This window comes from Entelurus aequoreus, linkage group LG13 (genome assembly GCF_033978785.1).
Source record: "Entelurus aequoreus isolate RoL-2023_Sb linkage group LG13, RoL_Eaeq_v1.1, whole genome shotgun sequence".
Taxonomy (NCBI): domain Eukaryota; kingdom Metazoa; phylum Chordata; class Actinopteri; order Syngnathiformes; family Syngnathidae; genus Entelurus; species Entelurus aequoreus.
This window is the reverse complement of record NC_084743.1, coordinates 42,792,423-42,816,424: the sequence shown is the minus strand read 5'-3', so window position 1 is coordinate 42,816,424 and position 24,002 is coordinate 42,792,423. Positions and strand designations below refer to the sequence as shown.

At 40.8% G+C, this 24,002-nt stretch overlaps 1 protein-coding gene across 1 annotated transcript; it reads right to left on the bottom strand.

Moving 5' to 3' along the window:
- Positions 1 to 1,201: 1,201 nt before the first annotated feature.
- On the bottom strand, positions 1,202 to 24,002 carry LOC133663424 (succinate dehydrogenase [ubiquinone] cytochrome b small subunit B, mitochondrial-like). Its single transcript, XM_062067885.1, has 4 exons — positions 23,867 to 24,002; positions 19,514 to 19,624; positions 11,462 to 11,612; positions 1,202 to 2,098 (listed from the first exon to the last, which is right to left on the bottom strand). The coding sequence occupies exons 1-4, from the start codon at positions 23,913 to 23,915 to the stop codon at positions 1,933 to 1,935; spliced, it is 477 nt and encodes a 158-aa protein (XP_061923869.1). The 5' UTR covers positions 23,916 to 24,002; the 3' UTR covers positions 1,202 to 1,932.

Below are 24,002 nucleotides of genomic sequence, written 5' to 3'. Positions count from 1 at the left end.
ACCTTGAGACCTCCGAATTCGGGAGATGGGAGGGAGTGGTGGGGGGGGGGGGGGGGGGCGGGGTTGGGGGCGTGGGGTTGAGGTGCAGGCAGCATACCCCTTCCCCTTGGAGCTTTTCTGGATGAAATTAAATTCTTATTTCCAATCATTTTGGAACTTGCAAGCGTATTTCTTCTTCTTACTCGTCGTCGCCATGTCTCTTCTTCGTTCTTCTGCTTCGTCTCCTTCTTGTTGTGTGTGCAGTTGTGCACTGAGCTCCAAAAGCTGTAGATGTCATTGTAGCGTCCCGGAAGAGTTAGTGCTGCAAGGGATTCTGGGTATTTTTTCTTTTGTGTTTATGTTGTGTTACGGTGTGGATGTTCTCCCGAAATGTGTTTGTCATTCTTGTTTGGTGTGGGTTCACAGTGTGGCGCATATTTGTAACAGTGTTAAAGTTGTTTATACGGCCACCCTCAATGTGACCTGTATGGCTATTGACCAAGTATGCCTTGCGTTATCATTAACCACCCTCAGTGTGACCTGTATGGCTATTGACCAAGTATGCCTTGCGTTATCATTAAACCAGTTAAAAGATCATACAACGTGTCAGCATTTCTTGACATCTTCGAGTATAGACCATTGTTAAACCCGTCCAACGCTGCATTATGTGACTGGGCCGGTACGCTGTTAATATGGAGGAAAAGCGGACGCCTGGTCAGCATGCGGCTGTTAAGGGGTGAAGGTTTCAGGTCGTAGAGGACGTTAAAGGCAGTGCCTTTAAGGCACGCCCCCAATATTATTGTCTGGGTGGAAATCGGTAGAAATTCGAGAGAATGGTTGCCCCGGGAGATTTTCGGGAGGGGCACTGAAATTCGGGACTCTCCCGGGAAAATCGGGAGGGTTGGCAAGTATGCTTGTGACATACAACTACTCAGACCAGGGGAAAGCAAGAAGTAGGTCCCTCGGTCAGGTTTACTACTACAAGACTTTTTACAAGTGTTAGATTTGTAAGGTCAGAGGTAATTCCTAAGGCGTTGGATGTGCTTGGGGTCAAGTGCTTCTACATCAGTCACATCTAACTTTATGGTCATAGCAGAGTCAATAGTTTAGTTAGTAGTATGACTTTTGAGGCTTGTTAAGTCATTAAAAATGGCCTAATAATTTTCTATTCCCCATTTCAAAGCATTTTTTTACAAAGTAGCAGTGACAAGGACAATGAGGCTCCAAACAGAAATTAAACTTTTATTTTCCGAAGCTTTGATTTGTTTGCTGATTTACAGTGAATGATTGACACTCATAATTTGCTGGCAGATGGACATGTCAAACTGTACTCCTCATGTGCGACATTAAAAATACATCAAGTGGACGTTCAATGTTTCCCTTCAGTTACATTTAGCGTGTACTCGTGCATGTTTGTGGAGAGTAGGATGATAATCCATACATTGACACAAACACACGCACATTGTCGGCCAGCGTATATAGAACAATTCAGCCATGTTCTATGTGAAAAGTATCCTTATATTTCATTGTAATCTGTATGAAAACTATGAAATGGACCTCCAGGAGGTGGCCACACCCCAAATATAGTGGTAGGGTAAATGCTGACGTTAAAATGTGTTATCTTGGATGGGTTATGAAACAAAAAGGTATGTACGCATTGCAGCAAACACAAAATACATCATGCGGCAAATAGATCTTCAAAGAAAGAAATAATAAATTAGATGTCAAACATGACTGAGACACATTTTGTAGAAAATATGTCTGATAGTCATACGAACAGTTAAGAAAAGTAGAATACATTTCCACCCATGCAGCGCATGAACAGAAACTTGTGCAGGTAAGAAAATTGTCATGAAAAGAAATGATCAATATGAGTTACAATACACATGAATATTGTCATAACTGTCATTATAATAAACACGTTCGGGTCAGTCTTCCAGTCCACAAGCATGTTTATTTGCTCCAAAGCAAGGCGATAGCTTTGCAGATGCCCACGTCGTTGTAGTTGAAGTAACAAAGGCCAGCAAAAGTGACCGTCGACAGGAGGAAGAGACCTGTGTTGGCGACCTTGACTTTGGTGTCTCCGTGGACATAATCTGTCAACACCTGCCCGAGGCCCCTAGAAGACAAAAATGTGGGAAAAGGTATATATATATATATATATATATATATATATATATATATATATATATATATATATATATATATATATATATATATATATATATATATATATATATATATATATATATATATATTGTATATATATATATAAAAAACATAAAATCTCTAAATTAAGTGTTGCGGTGATCAATAGATATTCACCATTTCCTGGTTGAGGGTGATCTTGCTAACAACAACAGGCAACTAATATTGCCGCTACATTATCTCTACTGCAAAAATAAGGTTGACCACATTTTGGCAGAACAACTTTTCGATGGACTTCATCTTCAACTCCTGCCTCATCGATAGCACATCTCCGCATTGGTGGAACCTTGACCCCATGTAGAACGGCAACAGCTGGACGTAGCATTGGAGAGCTACCTGAGGCTATTATAAACTATCAGCAACTGTCCAGTCAAAGTGGAGATAGACTATTTTGATAAGTTAATAGAATTAAAATCGATGCAGAATGTCAGACTATTTCATTCAGAAAGACTGTAGGTTAGCTAGCTCATTTAAAATATCCTAAACTTTTTTTGACCCTGCCTCTTAAAAGAATCGGAACCGAGAATCGTCAGGAATCGGAATCGAAACAAAGAATCGGAATCGCTCAAGTTCAAACGATACCCAACCCTAAATATAATTCACTTCACTTTTAAATTCTTCAAATGTACTAACATTTTTAAAAAAAATACATGTACATAAGTCTTCACAGCCTTTGCTCCATACTTTGTTGATGCACCTTTGGCAGCAATTACAGCTTCAAGTCTTTTTGAATACAATGCCACAAATTGGCACACCTATTTTTGGGCAGTTTTGCTTATTTCTCTTTGCAGCACCTCTCAAGCTCCATCGGGTTGGATGGGAAGGGTTGGTTTTCATCCAAGATGTCTCTGTACATTACTGCATTCATCTTAGTCTAGTCAGGGAGGTGACTAAGAACTTGACGGCCATTCTGTCAGAGCTACAGCATTCCTCTGTGGCAAGGGGAGAACCTTCGAGAAGGACAACCATCTCAGCAGCAAACCACAAATCAAGCCATGTCTTCGTAAAAAGTTTGCCAAAATACACCTGAAAGACTCAGACCATGAGAAACTAAATAATGTGGTCTGATAAGACAAACATTGAACTATTTAGCATGAATGCCAGGCATCATGTTTGGAGGAAACCAGTCACCGCTCATCGCCAGGCCAATACCATCCCTACAGTGAAGCATGGTGGTAGAAACATCATGTTGTGAGGATGTTTTTTCAGTGGTGGGAACTGGGAGACTAGTCACGATAGAGGGTAAGATGAATACAGCAATATACAGACATCCAAGATGAAAACCAACACTTCCCATCCAATCTGATGAGTTTGAGAGGCGCTGCAAAGAGCAGTGGGCTAAGAAGAATGAGCGAAACTGCCCAAAGATAGATGTGCCAAACTTGTGGCATCTTATTCAAAAAGACTTGAAGCTGTAATTGCTGCCAAAGATGCATCTATAAAGTATTGAGCAAAGGCTGTGAATAATTATGTACATGTTTTTTTCTTTTTTATACATTTGCAAAAAAAGTTTAGAAAAACTTTTACATTGTCATTATGGGTAATTTATCTGTAGAATTTTGAGGACAAAATTGATTTATTCCATTTCGGGAAAACGCTGTAACAACAAAATGTGGAAAAAATGCGGTGTGAATACTTTCCGGATGCACTGTACATAGTACATTAAATAGAAAAAATAATTAGGACAACCACTTCAGTTATTAAAACACAGCTTTATAAAATGTACAGAGTTGAATCGTTGAATAGAATTGTAGTAAAATATTTGCTTTCAATTTTTTAGATATTAGAATGCATCAAAAAGTCTGTTGGGATACTTTAAAATTAATACATCATGCCGGCCATTGCACTGTTATCCACGCTTGTAAATTCAATGTGTTAATTCATCTTTATCCTAATCTCACCTCAGTTTCTTTGATTGTTGCCATACATATCACAGTGCATCAAAACAACTCAACTGTATTGGTTAAACCCCCTAATGTCCAATTTTTTTGGACACCAACAACCAAGTCTATAGGCTTCATTAGGTTCACTAAGTGTCCCAAATCTTTGATGCTTTTTAATCCTATCAGGCACAGACTCAAAAGTCATACATTACAGTTCACTGCACCAATGCCGCCACCAAATGGCATTAAGAGGACATAATCCAGTCTTCCAAAATACCCACCTGGCCTGGAAGTCAGAGTTTAGGGGGATTTATCACTTCTCATGACTGGGATTTGTGGCATTCACCTGCCAAATTGTTTTGTTCACACTCTAACTGACAGGAAACACATTTTTCCAATGCCAAACTCAACCCACTTTCACAGGTCTGCGAGCAGACGAAAATAAGAGCCAGTTGATATCTACAGACAGCAGTTGAGGGGTCATGGAGTTTTTTGTTCATTTTTGGAAAACTGGGCAGCACAGTGTTGTAATGACACAATTGATTGGGTTTGGGAAAATGTACCAGACAATTTATAAAAGAGTTTAGGTCAATACGGCAGTTAACACAGTAATGGCCAAGATTGTGGTTTAAGCACACTCCTTACAGTACATACATACATTAGGTAAATGTAAAGCTCATCTTTTTGCCAAGGTTTATAGTCAAGGCTCAGGCATATGTCTTAGTCATCTCTTACTTTTACATCCATAGGTCATTGTTTTGTGTGCTCTTGTGTCATTACCATTAGTGTTGGGGAACTTTCAAAAGTGAACCAATATGGTACCAAATCCCAATACCTGGGAATGGATACCGTTCAACAGTATCAATTTTCTGTACTTTTGTGTTTGATCATGTGTTAATAGTATACAATTTTCCTCATTTAACACAGACCTGATAACTGTCCTGTCCTGTTATTATATCTTGTTTTCTTACACTTTTAAATCACATTTGAAAGTATTATATTGCAAATTTTGCATACAGTTACAATTCCCTGATGTTAGATGGCAGTAGTGTAAAGGCTAGGGTGTGTTGCCATAATCAGGGAGTAGATTTTGCCATTAAAAGGAATGTTCCTGTCTTGTCTTTTTGCTGAGTCCTACAAATTGTTTATACTGTAAGTATTACAGTACTATTACTTACTGATTGCAATGTGCATCTTAGTTGTAGTTTTGATTACAAAATTTGGAAGTACTGACATGGCCACGTAAAATTGCTAATGCTATCAGTATCATGTAAATTAGCATTGAGCCAGCACATTTTTTAAAAAGTGGAGCCTTACTGTAATTTTGAGTGTTTTCTATCTTAAATGCTGAATTTTTTGTCATGGAAAATTCCAATATTACCTAGAGGGAGTCCGGCTAAGCCGCTGTGACTGATTGCTTCTGCACTAAATACTTAAACTGATGCAAAGTCTGCAACCAAACGTTATGTCATGTGCAACAAAGGTATCGTGATCTGGTATAGTTTACTTTGGTACCAAGCAGTGATGACAGAATTTGGTCGGTACCTATAAATGTACCAAATTCAGTACCCATCCCTAATCACCCTCTGCTTTCTCAGTCTTTCTCTCTCCGCTGTGGTTGGTGGTCCCTGTTTCTGAAGATGTGGCCTGCAATGGCACGATTGCACCTTTATACTTTCACATTTACAGTATGTATTCGTCTTTAGTGGTGGTGACGTCAGTGACAGTGGCACTGGAAGCACACGATTACGGTTGGTGTCATACTGTGACTATTATTTTTGTTGATACGGCTGTTGAGACCATTGTTCTCTTGCCCCTTTCCCGTTCGATGAACACCTCTGTCCTATTTTATTTGTCCCTATCTTAAACCACCTGGTCAAGACAGATGGTTTCCCAACACAGCCTGAGTTCTGTTTGAGGTTTTTCCTTGCCTCCATCGCCAAGTTCACTTTCCATTGGAATTTTTGGGCAGAATTTATATAATTGAGTCATCTCAACAAGGGCCAATGAGATGCAATTGGAATGTTTGGTCTGTCTTAGAAGACTTTTTGCCTCTCGATTGCGACACCCTCTATGTCCCACATACAACACTGTCTGTTCATCCATCCATTCATTTTCTACCGCTTGTCCCTTTCGGGGTCGCGGAGGGTGCTGGAGCCTATCTCAGCTGCATTTGGGTGGAAGGCGGGGTACACCCTGGACAAGTCGCCACCTCATCGCAGGGCCTTGTCTGTTCAACCATTCCTAAAAGACTCTGCAATTTAGCCTCCAACCTATACGACAAGTTAGAAATATTCTGGTCACAGAAGCCTTTGTGCCATTTGTTTACAACTGTTGAAATCCTGCGCATTTGGGGTTTGGGTTACAAAAACACTGATTACAAATTCATTAAAAACGACTAAATATTTACAAATAAATAGGCCTTAAACATTTTTTTTAAAGCTACCGAATAATCAGGCATTTTACAACAGAACAATGGCAAAAAAAGCTTGGGAAATTTTGGAGCGACTGATTTAAACTGTTTTACAAGCTGTACGCTGATTACTTCACATTGTATCGAAGTGTCACTACTTAAATGTTGCCCCATTAGAAAATATAAACAAGTACTTGTAGAAATGTGAGATGGTGTACTCACTTTTCTGAGGGATAAGATACTAATTGTAATACCGTATATTACCAAATAGACGCCCTTGTGCAAATAGACGCCCTTGTCCTAATAGTCGCCCGGGGTCTGAGCCCATTTTGTGAATTAACAGCCTCTTCCTAATAAACGCCTATGTCCAAATAGCCGCCCATGGGCTGTTATTTGCATAATTTAGATTAAAATCATATTGATTTCATTTTCATTAAACCCAATTTATAAGCTAAAAGGAAAAGCAAGGGTGCAATAATTCTGGTCATTACGGTAACAGCAGACGTCACGTGGGGATTCTGGGTAATCAACATATTGCAATGGGTCACCGCATATAGCGTAACACACAACAAACCCACGAGGAAAAGTTTCAACATGGCAAGCAACAGTAGCAGTGAGTTGAATGAACAGGATACCGGTACACCACAACTGATGGACGGGAATACTTTAAGGGGGAAGAAGAGAAAGTTTGACTTAAAGTTCAAGCTAGCGATTGTGAAGTATGCGGAGCAGAATTCTGGTTTGGCAGCGGCCAGGCAGTTTAACGTTGACCCAAAACGTGTACAAGAATGGAAACAAAAAAAGGGAGAACTACTATCTCAGTCGGCAATCGATGGAAAACGCCCCCCCCCCGGATGGAGGTAGGAAGAAAGTGAGCGACGAGCTTGATGCTAATTTGTGTCAGTGGATACATCACGTGCGTGGACTGAACCACCGTGTGTCCCGCAAAATGATCCGCATTAAGGCAAAGGAGTTGTATGTCTCCGCGAGTGACACGAGAGACACCGGGGTGGTGTTTGGTGCAACAAGTGGCTGGCTTAATCGTGTGTGTGTGTGTCCGTGTTGCAAACAGTAGCCATAGCTGAATGTTGCTTTCTGGTATCCTACAAGGTGTGTGGGCTGACGGTGGCAGCTGATGGGAGTGAGGACCAGCTCATTTACTGCTTCAAGGAGGGACAGCCATGTCAGGCAGGCAGAGAGATGCTGTTGAGGGCTAGACAGCAGGCTGCTGCTGTGGTTCAGGAAGAAGAGGAGAGTGATGAGGAACAGCAGTTCCTCAATGAACTTGTAATTGAAAAGGAGGAGGATGATGAGGGGGGTGAGGGAGAGGAGGAGGAGGAGGATGATGAGTGGGGTTGAGTTGTATTTGGGGTTGCGTTTGCTGCAGTATTATTGTTTTGATGGTTTTATAGAGTACTTGGTACCATAATTGTATTTTTCCTGTATGCTGCTTTATTTAAAACTTGGAGTACTGTAGCCTTTATTTTATTTAAGTGACAGTATTATTGTTCTGTTTTGATGGTGTGTTTTTTAATACTTGAGTACTTGGTACCATAATTTTATTTTTCCCGGTAGGCTGCTTTATTTAAAAAGTGTATTTATTTTTAGTATTGGTAGTCTATTTGACAATTGTTGCAGTACTGCCATGTTGAGGCCTTGTTGATCTCTTGTCTTTTGATAGTCTTGTTTTTTTGTTTGTATGTTTACAATAGCTTTTACATTTAAAATTGTTTGTACGAAAAAAAAATACTGGACAGTAACCATTGTAACCAAATAATGGCCTGGTGCAGGCTGGTGCAAAAATAAATAAAAGCCTTGTGCAAATAACCGCCCATGTCCTAATAGCCGCCCGGGGTCTGACCCCATTTTGTAAAATAAACGCCCGGGCTACTATTTGGTAATATACGGTAATACAGTATTATCTGCTCACAGATGCTACCTGTTAGGGCTGGGTGATATGTACCAAAACTAATATCCCTGTATTTTTAGACCAAATGGCAGTATACAATATATATCGGTATTTTAAACAAAACATGCAGTGTTTAGTTTAACTCAACCCCACATAACTGTTACGACCAGTGATCTGAAAATTACTTTAAAAAGTAATTATAGGTACTCGTTACTTAGTTTAAAAAGTAATTTAAGTACTAATGGTATCACTTTTTAATAAATGCAATTAATTACTAGAAAAAGTATTTATTTACTTTAAAAAAAAGTCAACTACCGTATTTTTCAGATTATAAGTCGCAGTTTTTTTTCATAGTTTAGCCGGGGGTGCGACATATACTCCGGAGCGACTTGTGTGAAATTATTAACACATTACCGTAAAATATCAAATAATATTATTTACGGCGTGGCGAAGTTGGTAGAGTGGCTGTGCCAGCAATCGGAGTGTTGCTGGTTACTGGGGTTCAATTCCCACCTTCTACCTTCCTAGTCACGTCCGTTGTGTCCTTGGGCAAGACACTTCACCCTTTGCCTCTGATGGCTGCTGGTTAGCGCCTTGCATGGCAGCTCCCGCCATCAGTGTGTGAATGTGTGGTGAATGTGTGTGTGAATGGGTAAATGTGGAAATACTGTCAAAGCGCTTTGAGTACCTTGAAGGTAGAAAAGCGCGATACAAGTATAACCCATTTATCATTATTTATCATTTATTTATCTCATTCGCGTAAGAGACGAAGCAAATGTCCGCAATCGTCACACACACGTCAGCAATCGTCACACACGTCAACCAGTAAGAATTTGGCGGGGGCGGGTCATGGCAGAAGTGCATTTCGCGTCATGGCAGAAGTGCATTGTGGGTCATGGCAGAAGTGCATTGTGGGTCATGGAATGCTAACTGCTGCTACATCCGTAGCTATTAAAATGGATTATTTCAACCTTGGCGGTAACTTATAAAAACTGAGAAGGGCTGAACTAAAATGGCACCGAAAAGGAAATCATATACTGCAGATTACAAGCCGGACGTAGTGAAATATGCAGCAGAAACGGCGATTGAGCAGCAGAAAGAAAGGAAACGGCGCATACCAGAGGCGACACCGGGGAGGAAGATTTCATCGGATTTAGCGATCGGGAGTGACAGATTGTTTGGTAAACGTATAGCATGTTCTATATGTTATAGTTATTTGAATGACTCTTGCTATGATGTGTTCCGTTAACATACCAGGCACGTTCTCAGTTGGTTATTTGTGCGTCATATGGCGTATACTTATTCAGCCTGCGGTTCACTATTCTTTATTTATTTTAAATTGCCTTTCAAATGTCTATTCTTGGTGTTGGATTTTGTCAAATAAATTTCCCCCAAAAATGCGATTTATACTCCAGTGCGACGTATATATGTTTTATTCCTTCTTTATTGTGCATTTTCGGCCGGTGCGACATATAATCCGGAGCGATTTATAGTCCGAAAAATACGGTATACGTCATATACAGTTGAGAGGTTTCATATGAGAGCAGCGTGTGCGTGTGTGTGTTGCCAATTGACATGTGGTGTCAGCAAGGATTTCAGTTGAGCTATCATTGTTAGCTTTAGCAGTTGGCAGAGGCAGTTTGTCAGGTCTGTTAACTGTTTTGTTGAAACTTTTCACCGGATCGTGTTACCTGTGGTTCAATAAAGAGGAAAATCCGCCGCCTGTATTCTCAACAATACAATTGTTTCAAATGCAACAATACATACCTGTATATGTAATGATAACTTGAAGTACAAAAGAAGGCAGATAAAAGGTGGGAGGAAGCGAGGAAGCTCAGTTTGGAGGGGAAAAGAACAAAGAAGTTTGGAAGGGGGGGAGAGCATACAACAAGTCAATGAGTGCACTGTTAACTGGAAGACGAGAAGGGAGAAGAGATACTTTCACAGTGCAGAAGTGGCAAGGTCATTCTCTGGTCATAATGTGTTTTTTATAGAATGTGCTTTTCACAGAAATACTGCATAGTGCAAGGATACATAAATGCTTTCCATTACACCTTGCTTTTTTATTTTGAACGATCCATTTTAATCCAGTTTCTTGCTCGCTTTCACATTGTGAACAAAGCCTTTGTCCAACAAGTATGGCTACCAATCCCCACAATGCATTGCAAAATCACGTGGCCTTTCAAGCCCCATAGTCCTTAAGCAGCTGCAAATAACCATGGAAACTGACTCTGCTGGATGTTTTTGTAAAGTGTTCTGTTATGTTATTAGCTATGCTACTTGTTATCAATTTTGAGTTGTGTTGGACTTTGTATATTTACTGTAAGATGAGTGTTAGTTATGTGGGGAGAGCAACTTTCTCATTTGCATTATCAGAGCAGCAATAATTTTTTTTTATTTTTTTTTTTAAATCAAACAAACATGATGACAGGATGAGAAATCCTAAAAGTTAATGTCAGAAAATACCCAAGCTTTTATAGCACAAGTCTATGTTCACTGTGGTTGGCTTTGTAAAAATAATTACATTATTGGCAATCGATTACACAATTGCTCACTCAATTATTTTATGGTATTTTTGAAGAACAATTTTTAAGCATTATGAATTGCCTTTCCTCTTTTAAAACGGCGCTAGTGAGGACCGTTCTAAAGAAGGGCAGTTTGGACCCAAACGTTTAATAACTACTGACATGTATTCATTCAACTTACAGTTCTTAAGATTTTAGAAAAAATAGTTTTACATCAGGTCAATTACTTTTTAAATAGAAGTACCATTTAAGGAAGACATCAGTCTGGTTTCAGAATGAACCACAGTACAGAGACAATACTTTTCAAGATTTTAAACAATATCAGGTGGAATTTAGATAATAAAAAGCCCTCATTGTTGGTTCTGCTGGATCAAAGCGCTGGTTAGTACACCTGGGGTTTCAAAACTTGTTTACATTGAGGTCCACATCGCAGTTATGGCTGCCTTCAGGGGACCGTTTGTAACATGAAAAATTATTGTGATTTACTCTTTTGATTCCTACGCCCAGTCATTAACCTTTTATTGCTCAGTTAGTTTCATCTTACCAGTGTCCATGGAGGGTGAGTGCAGCAGCCAGAGAATAATCTATAGCAGGACCGGGGTGAAAATAGGCCACAGGCCCCATGGCCAGGAGCAGGATGCTCAGCACTCGCTCAGCTGTCCAATGCAGAGAGGCAGCTTGAGAGCCAGAACTTGCTGTAAATTTAAGAAACAACTATTATATAGGGAATTCCCCATCTAAGAACTCAATCGTATGCACCAGTATCGTGTACGTCAACTTTCAAATCAATTAAATGCATCCGTTTATAGTATTCAATAATACATTTTTTTTAAAAAGTACAAATTCATCCATCCATTTTCTACCGCTTATTCCCTTCGGGGTTGCGAGGGCGCTGGAAGGAGATAGGCTCCTTCCGGGTGCTGGAGCCTATCTCAGCTACAATTGGGCGTTGACAGAAAAAATACATAATGACCAAATAAATAATAAATATCCATCCATCCATCCATTTTCTACCGCTTGTCCCTTTCAGGGTCACGAAGGGTGCTGGAACCTATCTCAATGTGATACTGTATTTAAATATTCTATAATTTAAAGATAATACAGAACTGACATTATTGATACATACAGTAAATATACAAAATAGATAAAACTGAAATATTGTAAATACATAAAAAAATATAAAAACAGGAACACTTTTTTGAATAATTAATTCAGGATTAAGGATATCAAACTATTTTTTATTGCAGCCAATTCACGACAGAAGTTATATCAGGGCACTTTGCACATGAACCCCATATGAGTGAATACATTCCGATATATGCAAAGAAACAACTCTCTCGGGAAACAACCTTGAACATTGCTCAGCCTATATTGGGCGGCCGTCTGTCTCGATCAGTTGGGGTGAGATAGAGAGACGGAGGGTAGATGAAGAACAAAGCGTAGACAGAAGATCAGACATGGTTGTTTTCATGAAACAATAATGAATGAATGGATTCACGATAAATTATAACACACACTCGGTTTTTCATTAAATACAGTAATACATGAGTTAATTAAGAATACATTATATTGGACACTGTAGTTTTCATTATATAATATATGAGTTAATTCAGGATAAATTATATCACAGACTGTGGATTTCATTAATTAAAAATTGAGTTAGTTCAGGATAAATGATATCAAACAGTGTGGTTTTCTTTCATCCATCCATCCATCCATCCATCTTCTTCCGCTTATCCGAGGTTGGGTCGCGGGGGCAGCAGCCTGAGCAGGGAAGCCCAGACTTCCCTCTCCCCAGCCACTTTGTCCATCTCTTCCCGGGAGATCCCGAGGCATTCCCAGGCCAGCCGGGAGACATAGTTTTCCCAACGTGTCCTGGGTCTTCCCTGTGGCCTCCTACCGGTCGGACGTGCCCTAAGCACCTCCCCAGGGAGGCGTTCGGGTGGCATCCTGACCAGATGCCTGAACCACCTCATCTGGCTCCTCTCCATGTGGAGGAGCAGCGGCTTTACTTTGGGCTTCCCCCGGATGGCAGATCTTCTCCCCCTATCTCTAAGGGAGAGCCCCGCCACCCGGCGGAGGAAACTCATTTCGGCCGCTTGTACCCGTGATCTTGTCCTTTCGGTCATAACTCAAAGCTCATGACCATAGGTGAGGATGGGAACGTGATCGACCGGTAAATTGAGAGCTTTGCCTTCCGGCTCAGCTCCTTCTTCACCGCAACGGATCGATACAGCGTCTGCATTACTGAAGACGCTGCACCGATCAGCCTGTCGATCTCACGATCCACTCTTCCCTCACTCGTGAACAAGACTCCGAGGTACTTGAACTCCTCCACTTAGGGCAGGGTCTCCTCCGCAACCCGGAGATGGCACTCCACCCTTTTCCGGGCGAGAACCATGGACTCGGACTTGGAGGTGCCGATTCTCATCCCAGTCGCGTCACACTCAGCTGCGAACCAATCCAGTGAGAGCTGAAGATCCTGGCCAGATGACGCCATCAGGACCACATCATCTGCAAAAAGCAGATGATGTGAAAAACCGGATCCCCTCAATGCCTTGACTGCGCCTAGAAATTATGTCCATAAAAGTTATGAAGAGAATCGGTGACAAAGGGCAGCCTTGGCGGAGTCCAACCCTCACCGAAAACGTGTCCGACTTACTGCTCGCAATGCGGACCAAGCTCTGACACTGATCATACAGGGAGTGGACCGCCACAATCAGACAATCCCATGCACCCTCAAGGACCCTGCCAAGAGTATAGAGCTGGTCCACAGTTCCACGACCAGGACGAAAACCACACTGTTCCTCCTGAATCCGAGGTTCGACTATCCGCCGTAGCCTCCTCTCCAGTACACCTGAATAGACCTTACCGGGAAGGCTGAGGAGTGTGATCCCACGATAGTTAGAACACACCCTCCGGTTCCCCTTCTTAAAGAGAGGAACCACCACCCCGGTCTGCCAATCCAGAGGTACAGCCCCCGATGTCCACGCGATTCTGCAGAGTCTTGTCAACCAGGACAGCCCCACAGCATCCAAAGCCTTAAGGAACTCCGGGCGGATCTCATCTACCCACGGGGCCTTGCCACCGAGGAGCTTTTTAACTACCTTAGCAACCTCAGTCCCAGAAATAGGAGAGCCCACCACAGATTGCCCGGGCACTGCTTCCTCATAGCAAGACGTGTTGGTGGGATTGAGGAGGTCTTCGAAGTATTCCCTCCACCGATCCACAACATCCACAGTCGAGACCAGCAGAACACTATCCTCACCATACACGGTGTTGATAGTGCACTGCTTCCCCTTCCTGAAGCGGCGGATGGTGGTCCAGAATCGTTTCGAAGCCGTCCGGAAGTCGTTTTCCATGGCTTCCCCGAACTCCTCCCATGTCCGAGTTTTTGCCTCCGCGACCGCTGAAGCCGCACACCGCTTGGCCTGTCGGTACCTGTCCGCTGCCTCAGGAGTCCTATGAGCCAAAAGAACCCTATAGGACTCCTTCTTCAGCTGGACGGCATCCCTCACCGCCGGTGTCCACCAACGGGTTCTAGGATTACCGCCACGACAGGCACCAACTACCTTGCGGCCACAGCTCCAATCAGCCGCCTCGACAATAGAGGTGCGGAACATGGTCCATTCGGACTCAATGTCCAGCACCTCCCTCGCGACATGTTCAAAGTTCTTACGGAGGTGGGAATTGAAACTCTCTGACAGGAGACTCTGCTAGACGTTCCCAGCAAACCCTCACAATGCGTTTGGGCCTGCCAGGTCTGTCCGGCATCCTCCCCCACCATCGCAGCCAACTCACCACCAGGTGGTGATCGGTAGAAAGCTCCGCCCCTCTCTTCACCAGAGTGTCCAAAACATGAGGCCGCAAATCCGATGACACAACTGCAAAGTCGATCATGGAACTGCGGCCTAGGGTGTCCTGGTGCCAAGTGCACATATGGACACACTTATGCTTGAACATGGTGTTCATTATGGACCTTTTCGTGACGGGCACAAAAGTCCAATAACAGAACACCACTCGGGTTCAGATCCGGGCGGCCATTCTTCCCAATCACGCCTCTCCAGGTTTCACTGTCGTTGCCAATATGAGTGTTGAAGTACCCCAGTAGAACGAGGGAATCACCCGGGGGAGCACTCTCAAGTACTCCCTCGAGTGAATCCAAAAAGGGTGGGTACTCTGAGCTGCCGTTTGGCGCGTAAGCGCAAACCACAATCAGGACCAGTCCCCCCACCCGAAGGCGGAGGGAAGCTACCCTCTCGTCCACTGGGTTGAACTCCAACGTGGCGGCTCTGAGCCAGGGGGCAACAAGAACTGCCACCCCAGCCCGTCGCCTCTCACTGCCGGCAATGCCAGAGTGGAAGAGAGTCCAGCCCCTCTCGAGAAAACTGGTTCCAGAGCCCTTGCTGTGCGTCGAAGTGAGTCCGACTATATCTAGCCGGAACTTCTCCACCTCGCGCACTAGCTCAGACTCCTTCCCCCCCAGCGAGGTGACGTTCCACGTCCCAAGAGCTAGCTTCTGTAGCCGAGGATCGGACCACCAAGTGCCCTGCCTTCGGCTTCCGCCCAGCTCACATTGCACCCGACCTCTATGGCCCCCTTCTATGGGTGGTGAGCCCATTGAAGGGGGGACCCACGTTGCCTCTTCGGGCTGTGCCCGGTGGGCCCCATGGGGACAGGCCCGGCCACCAGGCGCTCGCCATCGTGCCCCACCTCCGGGCCTGGCTCCAGAGGTTTTCATTGCATAGTAAATAAATTGATTCAGGATATCAGACAATGTCGCAAAACAGTTGCAATAGCAGAATCAATGTCAGCACATGACTCCTCGCTCCGTGCCGCCATTTTTGTTTGAATCAAACGGTCCCTTCGGCACTACGTCACATCTATAAAATCCCGCCCGGCAATCCTGATTGGTTCATTATTTTTTGCTATCTTGAATGAGTTTGCAATGCCTTCGAGCCCAGACCCTTGTGTTGAGCTCAGCGAACTACAAAGGTCTGGCGAGAGTCAGGTTAAGACAATGTGGTTCTCATTATACAATAAATTATTTCAGGATACATATCAGACAATGGTTTTCATTAAATAGTAAATTAACTACCGTAATTTCTGGACTATAAGCCGCACCTGACTATAAGCCGCACCAGCTAAATTTAGGGGAAAATACAGATTGCTCCATATATAAGCCGCACCCGACTATAAGCCGCAGGGTTTTGATGTGTAATTACCGTAGTATATAGGGGTTCCTGCTACCACGGAGGGGATTGTCGGGACAGAGATGACTGTTTGGGAACGCAAAGCGTCCCATTTATTAATAATAAATCTTTCAATCATTCAATCAAACTTTCACATCTTTGACATTGCGAACAGCATTCGTGCAGAGTACAAATAATACAACGGTGCAAAGTAATACAAAGTGCTCGCCTGTACGTTATCAAAATAACCAGCCTACCGGTATATGAAAAGTCAGTCTTTAATCATTGTGTCATCGTCTTCCTCCTGCGTACTAAAACCACCGAAATCCTCTTCGTCGGTGTCGGAGAAGAACAGGCCGTAAATAAGCCGCACCCTTGTATAAGCCGCAGGGACCAGAACGAGGGGAAAAAGTAGCGGCTTATAGTCCGGAAATTACAGTAATTCAGGATAAATAATGACACATTTTGGTTTTAATTAAACAAAAATAAAAAATAGGATAAATTATATCACACAATGGTTTTCATTAAATATTAAATTACCTAATTCAGGATAAATAATATCAGACAAGTGTTTTTATTGAATGAAATAATTTAGGATTAACAATATCAGACACTGGCGTATTCATTAACAAGTTAATCAATTTAGGATAAACAATATCAGACACTGTGATGTTCATTAAATAGTAAATTATTTAATTTGGGATAAAAAAATATATGACAATGTTTGAGTTTATTTCGAACATGCAAGCATACAACATGATACATCACAATTTCCAGTTTCTCTTTTCAACATGTTCGAAAAGGAGTAGGAAGAAGCAGATCTTATTTAATCCTACCCCTTTTCTTTACATAACAGTTGCAAAACTTTTTGTTCACTTCCTGTTCACAATTTATTCACAATAACTCCATAAGTAATCACAATAAAAATAAATAAATAAATAATAGTAAGAATTCGATAATAATAATTGGTGAAGTAAGTCATATTTCATATGATGAGATAAGTAAGATTACTTTAAGAATGAATGAATGGATGGATGAAATAAATTGAGAATGTTTGTCATGGTTCTTCTTCTTTGTACTCTGTAAACACTTTAAGTTTGAAGAGTTTCTTGAAGTGGATCATATTAGTACATTGTTTGATTGCTTTGCTTAATCCATTCCATAATTTAATTCCACATACTGATATACTGAAGGTCTTAAGTGTTGTACGTGCAAACAAATGCTTTAAATTACGTTTTTCTCTAAGATTATATTTCTCCTCTTTTTTTGAGAAGAATTGTTGTATATTCTTGGGTAGCAGGTTATAGTTTGCTTTGTGCATAATTTTAGCTGTTTGCAAATTCACTATGTCGTGGAATTTCAGTATTTTTGATTCAATAAATAAAGGGTTTGGATGTTCTCTATATCCAACATTATGTATTATTCTAACTGATCTTTTTTGTAACAACGTTAATGAATGAAGTGTACTTTTGTAATTATTTCCCCATATTTCCACACAGTAACTCAGATATGGTAACACTAGTGAGCAGTAGAGAATATGAAGGGATTTTTGGTCTAGAACATGTTTTGCTTTATTCATTATTGACGTGTTTCTTGCTACTTTATGTTGTATATTTTTTATGTGAGATTTCCAGTTCAATTTATCATCAATCATTATACCTAGAAATTTGGTTTCACTTACTCTTTCAATTTTTATTCCGTCTATTTGTATTTGTGTTTGACTTTCTCTTCTACTGTTACCAAATAGCATTATTTTAGTTTTACTAAGATTCAACGATAGTCTGTTTTTGTCAAACCATCTTTTTAATTTGTTAATTTCTTCTGTTATTATTTGTATTATCTCCTGTGTGTTCTCTCCTGAACAAAACGCTGTTGTATCATCCGCAAATAATACTAATTTTAAATCTTTTGTAACTTTACAAATGTCATTTATATAGAGATTGAACAATTTAGGTCCTAGTATTGATCCCTGAGGTACACCACAGGATATATTAAGCGTTGTAGACGTGTGTTCGCCTAGCTTCACGTATTGTTTCCTGTTCGTTAGATAACTTCTTATCCAGTTTAAGACTAACCCTTTGATGCCATATCGTTCTAGTTTTTTGATTAAAATATTGTGCTTAATTGTGTCAAATGCTTTAGTTAGATCCATAAAAACCACTGCCGCACTTTTTTTACTATCTATTGCATTGGTAATTTCTTCTGTAATTTCAATTAAAGCCATTGAAGTTGAAACATTAGCTCTGTATCCATATTGGTACTCTTCGAGTATTCTATTTTTATTTATGAAACTTTCTAATCTGTTATTGAACAGTTTTTCAATGATTTTAAAAAAATTGTGGAAGTAGAGAAACAGGTCTATAATTTGTAAATTGATGTTTGTCTCCAGTCTTATAAATTGGTGCAACTTCAGCTATTTTCATTTTGTTTGGAAATGTACCTGTTTGAAATGATAGGTTACTAATATACATTAATGGTCCTGAGATCTCTTCAAAAACCTTTTTTATCGTTTCCATATCAATTCCGTTACAATCAGTTGAAGTCTTAGATTGTGTTTATGTTAAATAATAAATAAATGCATTTACAATAAACAATATCAGCCACTGTATCTTTAATTCATTAAGTTAATCAATTTAGGATAAACGATATCACCCCCTGTGACTCCGAAAGGGACAAGTGGTAGAAAATGGATGGATGGAAAATGGATATCAGACATTGGTTTTCAAGAAATAAATAATTAATTTAAGATAAATATATCAGACAGCAGGGCAGCACGTGGCACAGAGCATAGTGTGTGTGCCTCACAATAAGAAGGTCCTGGGTTCGATCTACAGGCTCAAAGTCTTTCCGAGTGGAGTTTGCATGTGACTGCTTGGGTTCCCTCCGGGTACTCCGGCTTCCTACCACCTCCATAGACATGCACCTGGGGATAGGTTAATTGGCAACACTAAATTGTCCCTATTGTTTGAATGTGAGTGTGAATGTTGTCTGTATATATGTGTTGGCCATGCGATGAGGTGGCGACTTGTCGAGGGTGTTAACCTTCCGCCAGAATGCAGCTGGGATAGGCTCCAGTCACCCCGCGACCCAGAGAGGGACACGCGGTAGAAAATGGATGGATATCAGACCCTTTAGTATTCATTAAATAATTCATTCAGGATGAATTATATCAAGCATTGTAGTTCTCGGCATTCTGCTACTTCAATATTTAAGTTTCAGCAAACTTATGATTGTGGTAAGGAGGATAAAGGAAAAACAACTACTTTTAATTGTTTCCTTTGTGCAACAAGGTTTGGTGAAAACAAAATACCTAAAAACATTTTCATTGTGGCTTATTAAGCTGCACAGTTACCACTCACACAACACCCTGAATATACTTTTAGCATGTACTTTACCACACTCACCATTCAAAGTCTGAGATGCATGAATCCTTGCAGTGAGAAGGTAAGTCTGCTCCCGTTGTTTGCGTGGTACAACCAACGGCCTTGCCAGCAAAGCACTTTGGAAGTAAAGAGCTTAAGGGGTAAAAAACAACAAGAGATTCACTTTTAAAAAAGTACAAATTTGCATACATTTTTCCCCATTATTTAAATATAAAAACTCAACTGTAACAAATTATTAAAACAGGACATTGTAGACCAAGTTAGGGATGTAACGATATTAAAATGTAATATCACGATTATCGTGACTAAAATGATAACGGTTCTCATTATCTTCGCTGTATTGTTGAAAGTGCTCAAAAAGTACTTCAACACACACTGAAATCTTTTTACCAAGTTTTCTTTTTAATAATTAAAACAAATAGACCCACTATTTTGCATGTTTTGTGTTTTAGTCTTAGTATTTTATCTTTTTCAATGGCTATCGGCTAAGCTTTTATTGTTTTAAATATCTAAGATTTATTTAAACAAAAAGTGTGGAACAAACAAAATATGTCATTTATTCATTCGGGCGGGCGTTGTGTCGTCCTACTGTGTTCAGCAGTCCTTGAACGCATTGAAAAGCACCTCCGTAAACACATCTCGTAACGTAACGTCTCGTAATCTTTCATCACTCACGCTAAGAAAAGCAAAGTTTGTAGTTTAAGTGTACACCATTGAATAGCTTTGTTGCTCAGACAGCAATGAGTTTTCATAAGTTTAGATTTGGGTATGTCATTGTTTTAAAGAGGAAAAACATCAATGTCTCTCGTTCTTATTTGTAACAATTCTTAATGGATTAAAAAAAACAAAAAACGATTTTTTTTTTTATGTGTCCAGCCCAGCCACTCAGGCAAATATTGATGTAGATGCCCATATCTGCTGTACAGATTTACTTTAGAAAAGCGAAGTCAGGGATATTTTTCTTGTTGACTTATTTTTATTTGAATTTATTAAAGGCCTACTGAAACCCACTACTACCGACCACGCAGTCTGATAGTTTATATATCAATGATGAAATCTTAACATTGCAACACATGCCAATACGGCCGGGTTAACTTATAAAGTGCAATTTTAAATTTCCCGCTAAACTTCCGGTTGAAAACGCCTTTGGATGATGACGTATGCGCGTGACGTAGCCAGTGAAACAGAAGTATCAGTACCCCATTGAATCCAATACAAAATAGCTCTGTTTTCATCTCATAATTCCACAGTATTCTGGACATCTGTGTTGGTGAATCTTTTGCAATTTGTTTAATGAACAATGAAGACTGCAAAGAAGAAAGTTGTAGGTGGGATCTGTGTATTAGCGGCGGACTACAGCAACACAACCAGGAAGACTTTGACTCGGATAGCAGACGCGCTAGCCACCGACCGCACGGATGATCGTGGTGAAGTCCTTCGTCCTTCCGTCGATCACTGGAACGCAAGTGAGCACGGGTGTTGATGAGCAGATGAGGGCTGGCTAATGTTTTTATCATAGCTCTGTGAGGTCCCGTTATACTAAGTTAGCTTCAATGGCGTCGTTAGCAACAGCATTTTTAAGCTTCGCCAAGCTGGAAAGCATTAACCGTGTATTTACATGTTCATGGTTTAATAGTATTGTTGATTTTCTGTCTATCCTTCCAGTCAGGGATTTATGTATTTTGTTTCTATCTGCATTTGAGCCCGATGCTGTCACGGTAGCTCCCTAGCTAAGTTAGCTTCAATGGCGTCGTTAGCAACAGCATTGTTAACCTTCGCCAGGCTGGAAAGCATTAACCGTGTATTTACATGTCCATGGTTTAATAGTATTGTTGATCTTCTGTCTATCCTTCCAGTCAGGGATTTATTTATTTTGTTTCTATATGCAGTTAAGCACGATGCTATCACGTTAGCTCCGTAGCTAAAGTGTTTCGTCGATGTATTGTCGTGGAGATAAAAGTCACTGTGAATGTCCATTTCGCGTTCTCGACTCTCATTTTCAAGAGGATACAGTATCCAAGGTGGTTTAAAATACAAATCCGTGATCCACAATAGAAAAAGGAGAGAGTGTGGAATCCAATGAGCCAGCTTGTACCTAAGTTACGGTCAGAGCGAAAAAAGATATGTCTTGCACTGCATTCTAGTCCGTCACTCTAACGTGCCTCATCCACGAATCTTTCATCCTCGCTCAAATTAATGGGGTAATCGTCGCTTTCTCGGTCCGAATCGCTCTAGCTGCATTGAAAACAATAGGAAAATATGAGGAGGCGATCAACTGACTACATCACGCTACTTCCGGTAGGGGCAAGGCTTTTTTTTAACTGAGACCAAAAGTTTCAAACTTTATCGTCGTCGTTCTATACTAAATCCTTTCAGCAAAAATATGGCAATATCGCGCAATGATCAAGTATGACACATAGAATGGATCTGCTATCCCCGTTTAAATAAAAACATTTCATTTCAGTAGGCCTTTAAATGTTTGGGTAGCATTTTATTAAACAAAACTAGTTTTCTTTTAAGTAATATAAAGAAAATATCTGAGCTGTCGTTTTGAATCAAGAATCCATTCTGAATCAAATCGTTAACCCCACAAATCGAATCGTGTGGTGCCCAAAGATACACAGCCCTATAAAAACGCACAACATAAAACAAAAAACTTACAAGTATGGCTTTCAACATTAACGCATGTGATCAATAAAAAAAATATCACGTTACCACAAAGGAATAAAAATTAATCAGTGTTTGTTCTGACCGGAGGAAGGCAGCGCGCAATGCACAGGGACTGATGATGTCACATGCCAGTATGATGATAGTTAGAGCGGTGTGCTCTGCGTCCTTCAAAACAAACTCAGATGAAACTTAACTGAGGTGATTGATTTATATTGCAGCTACAAAGTTACATGAAGTTTAAAACAGCATTTGAGCAAAACATGACTGTGAGGATGGTGCTGCTAGCATGAATAATACATGGACAGCAAACAGTGACATATGACAGGAGTGCGTGACTGTTATTATTGTGCTTACTAGTTTCGATGACCCACTTTATCTTGCCTCCACTAACCTTAGCCAATTGCGACTCATCATATGAACACCAACCAATCATCATGGATTTTCTCCGTGTGTATGGATGTTCTCATTCATCCAGGTCATTGTATTTTCTCCATATTTTTTTTGGCTTGGATTCACAATCCAATTTCTCTCTTTGTAGCTTTGATGTAAACTACCTAGCTACATGAGTCTAAAAGTAGCTAAGTTACAAGAAAATGTACCCAACAAAAAAGTAGCTAAGCTACCGCCAAGCTACTAGAAAATGTAGTTAAGCTATTCTATATATTGAATACACGTAAATTAAAGTCTGCTTACAGTGGAGCCAATGGGAACTCCACTATTCCGCCACCTACTCAGTGGCCTAGTGGTTAGTGTCCACCCTGAGATCGGTAGGTTGTGGGTTCAAACCCCGGCCGAGTCATACCAAAGACTATAAAAATGGGACCCATTACCTCCCTGCTTGGCACTCAGCATCAAGGGTTGGAATTGGGGGTTAAATCACCAAAAATGATTCCCGGGCGCGGCACCGCTGCTGCCCACTGCTCCCCTCACCTCCCAGGGGGTGATCAAGGGAATGGGTCAAATGCAGAGAACAAATTTCACTACACCTAGTGTGTGTGACAATCATTGGTACTTTAACTTTAATAAAATCCAATAAATAACCATTCAAAAAGCACCAACAACATTCTATTTAAATTTTGTGACTTGAATATTAACCAAGTATTAGTGATATTGTTATCATAAGCACTAACGCAGACGGAACTATTCATAGCGGCGACATAATCCCTTCAGTTTGTCCCTATGTTTACATCGAGTGGTCTGCTCTTTCCTCGCTTCCCTGCTCCCTGTACATTTATTGTAGATTATAAATCATGCATCTCACCTGGGAAGTAGATGGCTGGAATACAATCCAAAATGTAATCTCTTTTTGCACTCAAATATGAAATTAACAGCAAAGAATCGTCTAAAAATTCAACTTCGACGTAATTTCAGAAGGAAATACACATTTTCTTGAATTGTTTTTTTACTGAAGAATTTCACGCCCAAGTTGCTAACACGTTCCTCTTCGTGTCGAATCATTATACAACATTACTTAGTTTTAAGAAAAAATTCACTGTTTGGGGTGTAATTCATATTCAAACATACAGGCTAGTCAAACTAAAGGCATGATCTTGAAAACAGCGTCACCGTTCTCTTCTACATAATAAAGTGTCTGGCAGTATTTAGAAAACATTCGACTCGCCCGCCTTCACTGCAGTGCTGTTTTAAAAAAAATACAATCTGCAAAAACATTATCATTGGTAACACAAAGCCTAGTATGCTTACGTGGAACTCCTTTACGAAAGACAGAAGTTAGCCTGAAGACAGCCGCCATGATGATCAGCTTTGAATCAGCCGACCAAGGTCACGACAGCTAGTTTAACCCGGAAGTTGTTGTTGAGTCATCCGGTGTAAATATGCT